The following is a 13,280-nucleotide window of genomic DNA, read 5'->3' as shown; positions in this document are numbered from 1 at the left end:
GAGGTTTGGCTTGATTTTTAGGTTTCCTATTTTGTGTTCCTATCCTCTTGTAGCACGTGGATGATAAATTGCTTTTCGTTTTTCACATGTTGAAACAATTGATTACTTCCCACTCACCTGCTTGGGTATATAACTATTTACTTATAGTCACACATAGAAGTCTTTCGTCTGGCCAAAATAGGTGCTTTCGATTTTAAAAAGAGGAGAATTGTTTCACTGAAATGCCAATATTTTCTCTTGCACTCAGCGTATTTTTTTCTTTTGTTTTATTCTTGAAAATGCATCAGAACTGCATTCTTTTCGTTATTTTCATCAAACTCTTGTTTTCTTTCTGCATTTTTTTTTTTTCAATTTCCATTACTTTCATTTTTAGTCTTAGTTTTTGCAGAGGTTTTACCTTCCAGTAGTTTCCTCCTTCCATATGGTTCCAATTTTCCTTCCTTATGCAGGTCCTCAATGCTCTGTTCAATTTGTGTAAGATAAACAAAAGGAGACAGGAGCAAGCAGCTGAAAATGGAATAATTCCACATTTAATGCAATTTATTGAGTCAGATTCTCCCTTGAAACAATATGCTTTGCCTCTATTATGCGATATGGCTCATGCATCACGTAATTCAAGGGAGCAACTAAGGGCCCATGGTGGGTTGGATGTGTATTTGAGTCTTCTTGAGGATGAATTCTGGTCTGTGACTGCATTGGATTCAATTGCTGTTTGCTTAGCTCATGACAATGACAACCGGAAAGTGGAACAAGCATTACTGAAGAAAGATGCAGTTCAAAAACTGGTGAAGTTTTTCCAATGCTGTCCAGAACAACATTTCGTCCACATATTGGAGCCATTCTTGAAAATTATCACGTACGTGATTGTATATCCTTCTTGTCTATGTTCATTAAAAGTTATGACTTATTTATGTAGGGTCCAGGATAGAATCTATAAGGATTTTACCACTGACATGGAAGGCCCCTTTAATGGCCCTACTGCATGAGTGTTACTTGTTATTTTCTATGGGGTTGTGTGAATGACAGACTTTTTGACCTGGAGACATCCTTAACTGACGCTCTTATTTGCCATTAAAAAAAATCGCATTTTCTTTTGGGGGCTTGCAAATTTGCCATCCCTTCGCTTTTTGTTGGCACTGGGGGTTGGGTCATAAGCAGTCCACGTTTATCCATCCCTTAGTGATTTAAACTTGTGAAGTAACAACATTTTCTTGTTTGCAGCAAATCATCTCGTATAAACACAACACTAGCCGTTAACGGTTTGACACCGCTGCTCATTGCGAGGTTGGACCACCGGGATGCTATTGCTCGTTTGAATCTTCTGAAATTGATAAAGGTAAAGACCGAGCTTAGAAGCAACTAAAATGTTTATTTTCTCATGCTTTAACTTTTGTGGGAATGTCTCTGGTGTTCCTTCTTTTTTGGGAACACCGGTGTTCCCTGCTTATCAGCCGTCAGATCTGTATTACTTTTTAAATCTAATTTGACTTTTGACTAGATTTAATATAGATCTGACGATTGATAAGCAGAGAACACCGGTGTTTCCAAAAAAAAAGGGAACACCAGAGAAACTCTTAACTTTTGTAGACAAAGTTTAAATAGTTGGGAAATTTCGGCTTCATAAATTTGGTCTTTTAACTTTATTTGTATTCAGCATCTGAATTTGGATTCTTTTGTTTTCTTTGTTTTGTGCTTTCGTTTTTATCTTTTCATGCTTTGAGATTTCTCTGGTAGTTCTTTCTATACGTGTTGCCGGTACGGTGGTACCCAGTTTATTTGTGGCAATATATCTTAATATGCTTGGTCAAAATTGATTTTTACTACAAAATCGCTACTGTGTTTTATTGGATTGTTCTTGAGCTGGAATAGTTCTTCTAATGACTACTTGGCTAAGTTCGATTGAGATGATCTCGCCACGTTTGTGTCTTTTAGTTCTACTGGTCTAGAGTTTCAGTTTGCATTATCCAAACTATATTGGAGTTTGGTAGATCGTATTTGCTTGCTCTTTTTCATTTATTATTATTACTATTGTTATTTATTATTATTATTATTGTTAGGGAGTCTCTATGGTGTTCCCTCTTTTTTGGGAATACTGGTATTCTTGGCTTTTTTAGCCGTTAGATCTGATCAAAATCACATCAAATTTAAAAAGTATGCAGAACAGACAAATTCTTATATAGATTTAACAGAGCCGAAAAGCAGGGGACACCGGTGTTCCAAAGAAGCAGGGAACACCGGAGAAAGTCCCTTGTTATTATTGTGGTGCTCTTTTTCATTTATTTGCTTGCTCTTTTTGTTGTTGTTGTTGTTATTATTATTGTAGAAAAACTGTCCTTGTGCTTACTAATGCTGATTGTCATTGCAGGCTGTCTACGAGCACCACCCTCGACCAAAGCAATTGATTGTTGAGAATGATTTACCCCAAAAGCTCCAGAATTTGATAGAGGAACGCAGAGATGGACACAGCTCTGGAGGCCAGGTGTTGGTGAAGCAAATGGCAACTTCTCTGCTGAAAGCACTTCACATCAATACCGTTTTGTAAATTTCAGGGTATAATGACTCTTGATTGTATTTTTGATTGCTTAGGCAAAAGTTTAAGTTTTGTTTCTAGTTATAGAATTTTTAATGCCTTATTTTCGTTTTTCATTTTTGGTTTTTATTTGCTCCCTTGATGAGATAAAAAGGAAATTGGGGGAGAGCGCCATCTTTTTCTCGAGTGAGTCGGGTTGATTGTTTCAGTTCTATCGAGTTTTTTTTTTTTTTTTTTTTTTTTTTTTTTTTTTTTTTTTGTTTTTTTTTTTTTTTTTTTTTTTTTTTTTTTTTTTTCCTGTATGTCTTTTGAATTTTCCAGCTGACAAGTTTGCTAATGTAAACGTTTTTGATATGCTTGCAGTTAATCTTAAATAAATGAAGTTATTTGCTCTTTGCCCTTTTGACGTTTATTTATTTGTATGTTTTGCTAGTCTTGGTATTTTTCACATTATAACCGCGCAGAGAAATGAAGCTAAAAGGTCCAGTGCAATTACTACTTAGACTCTTGGTAGATACTTGTACTATTGTAGCAAGTCATTTTTTTCGAAAAAGTAGAGGCACTACACTAGGACAATACATAGCCTCCAAGTTTTCAATCAATACCAAGTAATTGCAGTATTCCAACCTATCCATACAAAAATACGTTACTGCTTTTTGTTAGAAAAACTTGGTATAAGTGTTCAGTCATGCTAACTCATAGTCAGGGTTAGAACATGTTAATTGTTGAGGGAGAGAGAGAGAGGGAATATGTTCAACCAAGATTTGGTATAAATTTGAAATCACATCCTTGTGCATTTTCTCATTCTATTTCTGGGAGCTACTTTCCACTCCTCAAGTTACAGAGAATGAATGCAGATTATATATCATCTTTACTCTTATTCTACATTTTTTAAGAAAATTGTGATGGTGAAGCTTCCTTAAGCATTCAGATGAGAGATGAGACCAAGTAAGGCATTTTCTATGCATTGAATGATCATATCCAAATTGCTCTTCAGCTCGAATTAGCAGTCTCTGGGCAAATGGAAACCCCTTTGCTATCTAAATACATGTGGAGGAAGAAGAGGGGAACGTGAGAGTAAATGGAGAGTTTATCTCAAAGGACTGGGAAAAAAAGGGAAAGCTCTTGTGGTGATGACTTGAACTTGATTGTTCACCCAATTGAACCTTTATTTTATGGTTGGGAAAAATTATGTATACAAGTGGTAGAGTAAGGCTTTCTTGTGGGTCGAACGAGAGATGAGGACTTGTGACTTGTGAGATATAAGGGGTCACATGGGATTGCCTTCTTAAAAAAAAAAAAAAAAAAAAAAAAAAAAAAAAAGGGAAGAAAGTTGTCACAGATTTCCCCCATCTAATAATTTGCAGCAACATATTTCTAAGCCCTTGTCTGTTGGCTTTTTAGCTAGACCAGGTTGGACATATAGTTTTGAGAGTTATAGCATAATCTTACTAATCACATTGAAATATAGTAACAAATTTGCAATAGTTTACAAATTGCAAAAACTAAAATCATTGTAACAATAATTATTACTACGTAATTTTGCTATTCTTAAAATATTCTATAAGGATTGTTGTATTTCAATTTGACTCTTGTAAACATGTCATGTAGTTCTAACTACTGAAATTTGGACCCCATCATATGTACATCTAGCTATCAAGGATCTACTTCAAGTACGCACAAGGCTGGGTTATGTAGCAAACCCAAGTCCTTGAGATTCTCAAGTATTACAGCTTTCGTTACTTTGAAAGTTCCTTATGATCCTTTTCTTTAGAACATTTCTATTATTATTCTTCTTTTTCTTCCTCCACTTTAAACAAATATATAAAAAACAATGGGATTCCTGCCCGGTGTTTTTAGCGCTAAGCAACTCAAAGGAAAGTTCTCTTCAAATGGAAGCCAAGGACGTCCCAAAAGGCTATTTTGCAGATTATGTTGGGATGAGACCAAAATGAAGAGCTTTATGATCCCTTTGTCATCCAATGGGAGACCTTACAATTCCTTGCGGAGCCGATATCTTTATAAACAGACGGACTACAAGAATAATCTGTTGGGTTACTATAGCAACTCAAACACACCTAAAGTTATTGGTGGCTCTTCCAAAAGCCCCCAAAACTCTTAACACACCTAAAGTTCGTTAAGGGTGTGAAGAATGGTTAGGTGCGGCTTGCACAAGGCCTCTAAGGGCTCGACCTTCGACATGTGAAGCTCTCCTTCCTCCGCCAAGTCAACTACCTCCGGGCCGATTCTCTTCCACTCAAGAGTTTGCATTAAGGATCCTATGCGAGGCTCACCACTTGTCGAGCTGAAAGAGCCCCGGGACAAATTCGTCTTCCCCCACCAAACATAAGTAACTTATTTATCCCTCGTGCGCCTGCATGTTCTCCAACTCTTTCAGGCATAAAACTAGTTGCATTCTCCTACAGCTTCTCATCCCTTTGAATGGTCCCTGTGTTGACAAACATCATCGTCCCTTTCGGTATGAAAATCCCGAGATGGTGCAATCATCACAAGTTTCGCGCGGTATGATTGGAATACTCGGTAACAACCTAAACGTCTCGTTGATTACATTATGCAGGTAATGTAAGTTTGGCAAGTCTGACTCGTTGATTAAGCGTTCATGTCCCACGTTAGCTTCTATCTTGGCCCATGCATTATGCATTGCCTTTGGATTAGTCAAAAGAAGTGACATTGCCCATTCAATTTTGAGCATTGTAGTATCGGTCCCAGCAAACAGCATTGCCTTAATATATATATACACACACACACACACATATATACATCCCATTATGGACCGATATTTAACATACATGCATGTATTAATTCACATAAACACAGTTGTCCATAAGATGCTTTAATTAATTACATAGTGAATTATTATGATTATGGAAGTCCACATTAAAATATTCCAACAGTCTCCAACTTAGACGACATAATCATACAACAAACATTCACTCATCACAGCATAAGCATCAACTAAGAATCTCATATAATAAACACAAGTCCAAAACAATCATGCATAATAACGTATCGACATGATACAATCATTGTACATAATCAGGCGCTAGAGATTCATCAAAGCATGACGACAACTTTAATATATGGATCAAAAACAATGATAGAGACTAACAACCATATGTTTCTTTTCAACTCGTCACTTTGCCAACTAAAAAGTGTGTCACCACAACATCACACATAAAGTGACAAATCAATGAATATGCATGTATTATTTGAGGCATAAGCAATCCTTATCAATAACAACATGGCACACACAAATGACAGTAAACTCCCACTAACTCAATATAACTATAGGCTCCTTACAGTCCTGAGTGGGATGCGTGTTCTTAAAATACCTAATAGGTAAGCCTTTAGTGGAACTGCCAACATGTTGTTTATAGGCGTGTTTTCAATAACAATGAGGCCTTTTACAATTTCTCTTTACAAAAATAGAATACACCATTATTATGCTTGAGCGGACAATGCTCCTGGTGTTCTAAGAGAAATATACTATTATGAAACTTTTACAACACAGTTTCAGCCGGTCCAGAAATGGAGTCAACTACTCCTAATGCTGAAACAAGGTTCCACAATCACATCACACAAATAGCCTCACGATATGCCACATACTCTGCATCACAGTCAAGGACGCTACGAGTGTCTATTTAACACTTTTCAACAAAGTAGCTCCTCCTTTTATCATTTATGTAGCCTACATAATCGGCATCACGAGATCTAACTACAACAAAAGTGTTGGTTCACCGACATACAACTATCTGGTACTTCATTCCCAGTTAATTCAGTCAAAATAACAACAATCACTCAAGTACCGAATCTCACGTCAACAACAAACTCAATAATAAGATGTGTGCATACTTGAGCATACAACAGGCTGCTAAACACGTAAGCATAAGGGACAATTTTCTCTGATCTCTCCATTGTGACGACCCTCCTAGGTGGCCGTCACTGTAGCTGAAATTAACTTGTACTTGCTGAAATTTCTTAAAATTTGCAGAACAATTTTTTTTAAATATAAGAAGGAATAATTTCATAAATCGTAACAATAATTTCAAAAAAAATGAATAACTAAATTTCTTAAAACTTTTCTTAAATTCAACTAAGATAAAACCTTCTAGAAATATCTTTCAAACTGAGAGGCATTTGAACACTCGTTTTAAATACTCTTTAAAAGCCTTTCTAAAACTAGCCAATTCAATCGGGCCATCTAATTTGACTTTAAAACGAATTTCGTGAGAAATCTTAAATTCAAGTACTTCTTAAAGTCCTTTCAAAATCAATCATTTAAATCACCATGTTTCAAATTCGTTTATTTGTTGCATGCACTATTGCAACGTTCTAAAACTTAAATACTCAAGACTAGAGTTGTTAGCTACAACCTTGGTTCTCTTAACATAAATATGTACATATACTTTTCAAACATACATGCTTGAAACCTTTGAATCATATATACATATACATGATTTTACTTAAACTTACTGCGGAAGATTTAAGTGTGAGCGGTATCCATTCCCATCTCCACCATTCGTCCGCCGATCGCCATTGCGCTTCAAGAATTGCTGATAGGTTTCTTACTTACAGCATGAACATATCTGAATGAGCTTTCGCTCAGCAAGTAGGAACTATCTCTCGTAAAATAACTGTAAGTACACATGAATAAATATGCATGAGTTAATTATGATTAATTATGATCATGTCTTATTGAATTCTTATTATCTAATCTTACCTTACTTACTTATGGGCCCGACCACTTGCGCGCAATCTTTGGGACATGAGGGTTTGCAAGATCCCCAACGACACCGAGATTATAACTGAACTGAATGCCTCCCTCTTAGAGGATTTTATTATATTTTTTTCTTCTCCCTTGCGGAGCTTGAGTTACCTCCCTCTCAAAAGCTAGTACGGCACTCAACTGAGGTTAATCTTATAAGTTTCTCTTGACTTATTAAGGTGTATAAAGCATAAACATGCATCTATAACATGTGTAACTTTTTCTTTGAAATTTATTCATACTATAGGCGAGATTCCTACTTACCTGATTTACAGAGTTGGAATTCACTTTTCGCCAAATAGCCTATTCTCTTACTTGCTTACTTATGAAAATGAACACCCATTAAGAGTGTGAGTTAACTGTCGTTTGCTATTCTATTTTAGCAGCTTTTGAAGGAAATCTAATCATTTCCTTAAGGCATGTATTCCTCTCCTTTACTGAAGGATAATTTACTATAAGGATCAATTTATTAAATCCTCAAAATCTTATTTTTCTTAATTGCCCTTATCATCCACTTGTCTGGATTAAAAATCAGTTACCCAATCTAGTAACTTATTCTCCATAATTTATCTCATTGGACTTGTTATGATATTAAGGCCTAATTCGGCCTAGAAACTTATTCACGGCGTTCTAACTCTTAGGCTGCTGAAATTTAAACTCAAACGGGGTCTCTTGAATTAATGCGGGCATTGTACCCACATCTAATATTCGTAATTCTAAGGACCTAACATATTGGGCTCGTAGGTGCCCGTCGGGATGTTTTGCTCGAAAAACTATTAAGTTTTTAAAAGAAACCATTATTCTTGAAAACTTTCTTCAAGAATATTTCCGTTAAAATGAGATCTGACACCATAGTATTTTACTAAAATCACATCTCGGGTTTTTTGATAATCTTTTGTTAAAAAACCAACACTGTGTTAGTTTTGTTTAGTTAAAATTGTGCAGATTCTGAAATTCGCATTTTACTGCATCTTAGAGTCGGATTTTAACAATCTGTTCTTCACAACAATTCTTCGTCTCTTCGAGATCTAAAATATCATTTTCAGAGAAAGCTAAAATTCAACCTCTAAAGGCCTCGTCTGGCTGAAAACAGTTGCTGCCAGCTTTTTTCTGAAACTGTTTTGGATAGCGTGTACTGTTTTTGAAAAATGCATCGGAGAAAGCTAAAATTCAGCCTCTAAAGGCCTTGGGTTCTCGCATTCTGTTCTTGATTATTTGAAAGACGTACCAACGATTAATTCAATGTCACAATTCTGCAGAGTTGTTAATTAGAATATTTCGACATGCTTCGGTCCTAAGCAACACCAAGTCCTTGCAAAATTTTGTAAATTTTCAAGACATGGTAGGGTCAAGGGGTTTTCTCTGTTTATTTTTGATATTGAAGCGTTGGAAGACAAGCCCATGTGATCTCTCTCTCTCATGAATCCCTTTTCTCTCACTTGAACCACCAAAGTCTCGCTCCACCATTCATTCCAAATCAACATAATATATCCTTCTTTATATTCATGGTATAAATAAGCATGTGAATTGAGGTTAAGAAGCAAGACAATCTCACCACACAAGCAAGAACTTTCCTTGTTTTCAACTTCTTTTGAGATCTTCTCTCCACTTCTCCATTCTCAGCCTTTCTTGATTTTCCTCTATACAGATATACAACAATGGGTTTCCGTTTGCCACGAGTAGTTCCCGCAAAGAAATTTCTTCGGCGATCTTTCTCCAATTCAAATAAAGCGGCTTCATTCGATGTCCCAAAAGGCCATTTTGCAGTTTATGTTGGAGAGGATGAAAAGAAGCGGTTTGTAGTTCCCTTGTCACTATTGAACCAAGCTTTTTTTCAAGACTTGCTAGTTCAAGCTGAAGATGAATATGGATTTGATCATCCAATGGGGGCTCTAACAATTCCCTGCAGAGAAGATGTGTTTCTTGATCTCATCTCAAACTTGAATGCTTCATGAGAGTGACTAGGATCAGACAGATTCATAACTAACAATTTTGTAAAGTCGACACTGTCAATATAGTATACAGTTTTTCTACTTTTTTTTATTTTTTTCCTTGTAGAGCGGAAAATGGTTCCCAGAATGAGATATGTACAAAGAAGTTTATTGGACAGATTAATATCAAATATTTTATGAAAATATTTTTTCTATTTCTTTATAATATTTGTTAGTGAATTGATTTTGACATCATTTTTATTCATCTCAACATGTTCTATTTTTCCCTTAAAATGTTCAACAACAGTGACTATTTAAGTTCAGTAGATGCAGCAGTGTGTTTGTAATTTGTTCCCAAATATTCTTTTGCACAATAAAAAATTCAGGTCCTTTAGGATTTCAACTTAGTGCAGCATATCTCCTCTTAGAAGTTTAGTATACGGACAGAAATTAATGGTCCAATATAGTTGGAATAATTTCTTTTTATGATCATCACCATATATATTCTCGACTTAATTACTAATAACAACAACAACAAGCCTTAATCCCAACTTAATTGGGGTCGGCTATATGGATTTCACTTTTCTACACGGCTTTGTTCGAAATTAAACTTTCCTGAAGGCCTAGATCTAGAATGTCTTTCCTAACGACTTCGGTCCACGTAATTCTTAGTCTACCCCTCCCTCTCTTAGTATTAGGTATAAGAATGTCCTCCCAAGCACGAACTGGTGCTTCTAACGGTTTATGTTGGACATACTAAATTACTAATATTGAAAAAAAAAAAAAACTTAAAAATCCAAGCTTAGCTGTTGGTTTTAGTACTGCAGAAGAACATCACATGTTATGTTGGTTTGGTGTTTCTACTCAAGCCATCATCCAAAAATTGAGAAAGGGATAAGATGTTTGTTAATTGATCTAAGCAAAAGGTCAAATACTTTGTTTTTGGTAGGACCTTAGCAGAGTTAGCCAAACTTTAGTGAAATAATAACTATCAGACACTCTGATCCACAAAATAGTATGTGGGCCAAATAATTTGTTGAATCAGTTGGTAGAAGGAGAAGTACATGTCTTAACCTTGTCTTTCAAACAAAAACATTTCCTATTGGCATGCTCATAATTTTATGATAGATTAGGAAGGCAAATCCATGTGATATATCTTGAATTGCTGTCTCTCCAGATTTTTCATATATTTATTTGCTTTTTGGTTGGTATCTAATGAGCTAACAATTTTTAGTAGACTCCCAAATGCAATTAGACAATTAATTTCATAATACAGAGTCCTGCAAAGTTGGTAGCTAGCATATAAACATGCTTGGGTCACAAGAAACAACAACTTCAAGCTAAATTTGAAGTTTACAATGGAAGAGGTGGGACAAAGTGTTTCCCCTATTAGTCCGAATGATAATAAAGAGTTGAAAGACAAACCCATGTGATCTCTCATGCGTCATTATCTATTACTCAACCCAGCAGAGAGCCTTGCTCCACCATTCATTCAAAGCAACAGAGGATATCCTTCTTTAATGTTTTTATTTATAAATAAGCCTTCACTTAGAGGCTAACCATTCACTACACAAGCAAAGCTTTCCTTTTCTCGACATCCTTTGAGATCTTCTCTTCATTTCCCTATACAACAATGGGTTTCCGTTTGCCACGAGTGGTTCCGGCAAAGAAATTTCTTCAACGATCCTTCTCCAATTCAAACAAAGCAGCTTCAATGGCAGTAGATGTCCCCAAAGGCCATTTCGCAGTTTATGTCGGAGAGCATGAAAAGAAGCGGTATGTTGTTCCTTTGTCATTGTTGAACCAACCATCATTTCAAGACTTGCTTATTCAAGCCGAAGAAGAATATGGATTTGATCATCCAACGGGGGGTCTAACAATTCCCTGCAGAGAAGATGCATTTGTTGATCTTGTTTCAAGCTTAAATGCCTCACCAAATTGACCAAAATTAGGAACATTCATCAACAAAATTTTGTAAAGCATAGACACGGTCAATACAACATTGTAGACCTTGATTTTTCCCCATTTTGATTCTCTTTTCAATGTGGAGTGTGAAATGGCTCCCAGAATGATAAATTTATAAAGGATTTTATCAGAATTACTGGTTCAAATTTTCTCTCGAAGTATATTTCATGTCTCTTTAGGCCTTGTTTTAGATTTTTGTCCACTTCTTTTTCATTGACATCAACATGTCGTCATCTTGGGGACAATTAATTTTTTCTTGAACTTCTTAGTAATGACTGTCATTTTTTGAAGTAATATGTTGTTATATTTTTCATACTTTGTTTCCTAACCAAATTTTTTACGAAACTAATAATTCATTCATTTTGGAGTTTCCATAAAATAAATAAATAAATAATAAAGCTTGGATTGTTAACACGATCCAGTAGAGTTGTCAAACGTGTCGTGCCGGGCCGGCACGGCACGCTTGACCCCAGACCCATCACGGGCCTGGGCCGTGCCTGTGCCGGGCCTGAGAAGAAAAACTCAAGCCCGGTCCAGGCCTTGGCCCTAGTCCATAAGGGCCAGGGCCGGGCCTGGGCCCAAGCCCTTCATGGGCCGGCCCCGGCCCTTGTTTTTTTTTTAATTTAATTAAAAAAAATATCAAATGCCCTAAAAGATGTGATTTTATTGAATTGACGTAATAGGAGTATACGTAAATGACTGCCTCGTTAAAAATCTTGCTAAGTAAAACCCGTGAGGAGATCGGGACAAAACCTTAGCGAAGGAAAAAAGAGTGCAGTAGCTAGGAATAGTAAATTACAAACCTAAGTGCTTCGAGAAGATTCTGTTATTTCTAAGTTAGAAAAATATTCGTGCATCGAATCATCTGTGTATTGTTGTTTTCGTCTTCTGGCATCTTCCCAGTCTTTAACGCACATTAGTCCCTCCAAGATATCTGGATTTATTCTGCTTCTCTTCTCGTCAAGAATTTGGTTGCTTGCGCTAAAAGCTTGCTCCGATGCTACCGCTGACACTGGAGTTGTCAGAATGTCACGAGCTATTATGGACAGTGTTGGAAAACGATCTGTCTTGCTCTTCCACCACTGTAAGATGTCTAGTTTGTCGTCATCGATTACAAAATTTGCTTCAAAATATTTGACTAGTTCCATAGACGCTTGTGTTGAGGACGATCCTGCAGTTTTCTCTTTCTTCTTCAAGAAACTCCACGACGATCCTTTAGGCCCCGAACTGCAAGTTGACGTCGAAGTTCCCTGTTTTTTTTGACATGTGCCATATTTTGCTTCATACAAACTAAAAACCTTTTATAACATTCTCTTAGCGTCAGTAATAGTTAGTTGCATATCTATTTCTAAATTTTCTGCGGTAGCAATCATCAATGAGTCAGTCCCATCTACTCCGCACCTAGGATCTAAAATGGTTGCCAATGCATATAACATAGGACAACCTGACCAATAACTTTTACATTTATTTTCCATTAAGTTAACTATATTTCCAAAAAGTTGTGTAGCCCTATAATAAGAAAATATTTCTGAAATATTAAATAGTTGATGTAAAGCTAAATGAGCAGTATGATAATAAACTCCAGAAAGTAATTCAATAGCATTGTAAAAAACTTCTAGAAATTTAAAGAAATACTCACCAATCTGCCAATCTGTATCGAAAATCAAAAGTTGATCGTTCTTACTGTTTACGTACGTCGTGATAAGCTCCGAATAAGGGAGTGCTGCCTTCAACATTAAATAGGTGGAATTCCACATATGTCTCACGTCAATTGGAAACTTTCTTGGGCGCTTATGACTATTCCTGCAATATAGTTTGAATTCTTGTAGCCGAGTTTCAGAACTAGATATGAATGATAATGATTCTCTAATATTTGTTAGATATTAGATGATATATGTTCAATTCCTGCCTGAACTACTAAATTAATTATGTGACATGCACACCGTTGATGAAAAATTTCCCCTCCAAATGTCGGTTTCAAACTACGTTTAAACAGATTAATTGCAGCTGTATTAGCTGACGCATTATCAAAAGTAATTGTTAAAACTTTATCTTCTATCCCATAAAA

At 36.0% G+C, this 13,280-nt stretch overlaps 3 protein-coding genes across 3 annotated transcripts in view; all 3 read left to right on the top strand.

Moving 5' to 3' along the window:
- LOC21398086 (MAP3K epsilon protein kinase 1) overlaps positions 1-2,767 on the top strand; it is a 31,630-nt gene extending 28,863 nt beyond the window's left edge. The window contains exons 22-24 of the mRNA XM_024175988.1: positions 450-856; positions 1,222-1,336; positions 2,366-2,767. Coding sequence (XP_024031756.1) covers positions 450-856; positions 1,222-1,336; positions 2,366-2,542 — 699 coding nt within the window. The 3' untranslated portion in view covers positions 2,543-2,767. The remainder of the gene's footprint in view (positions 1-449; positions 857-1,221; positions 1,337-2,365) is intronic.
- A 6,067-nt stretch (positions 2,768-8,834) lies between these two features.
- LOC21398083 (auxin-induced protein 15A) lies at positions 8,835-9,293 on the top strand. Its single transcript, XM_010113983.2, has one exon. It carries the CDS (start codon positions 8,975-8,977, stop codon positions 9,269-9,271), a length of 297 nt encoding a protein of 98 aa, XP_010112285.1. The 5' UTR covers positions 8,835-8,974; the 3' UTR covers positions 9,272-9,293.
- Positions 9,294-10,828: 1,535 nt separating this feature from the next.
- On the top strand, positions 10,829-11,327 carry LOC21398082 (auxin-induced protein 15A). Its single transcript, XM_010113982.2, has one exon. The coding sequence runs from the start codon at positions 10,881-10,883 to the stop codon at positions 11,187-11,189; it is 309 nt and encodes a 102-aa protein (XP_010112284.1). The 5' UTR covers positions 10,829-10,880; the 3' UTR covers positions 11,190-11,327.
- The last annotated feature ends 1,953 nt before the right edge of the window (positions 11,328-13,280 follow it).

The sequence above is a fragment of the Morus notabilis genome, unplaced genomic scaffold, assembly GCF_000414095.1.
Source record: "Morus notabilis unplaced genomic scaffold, ASM41409v2 Scaffold72, whole genome shotgun sequence".
NCBI lineage: Eukaryota > Viridiplantae > Streptophyta > Magnoliopsida > Rosales > Moraceae > Morus > Morus notabilis.
Note: the sequence above shows the minus strand (reverse complement) of the source record. Positions and strands in the feature narration are given on the sequence as shown.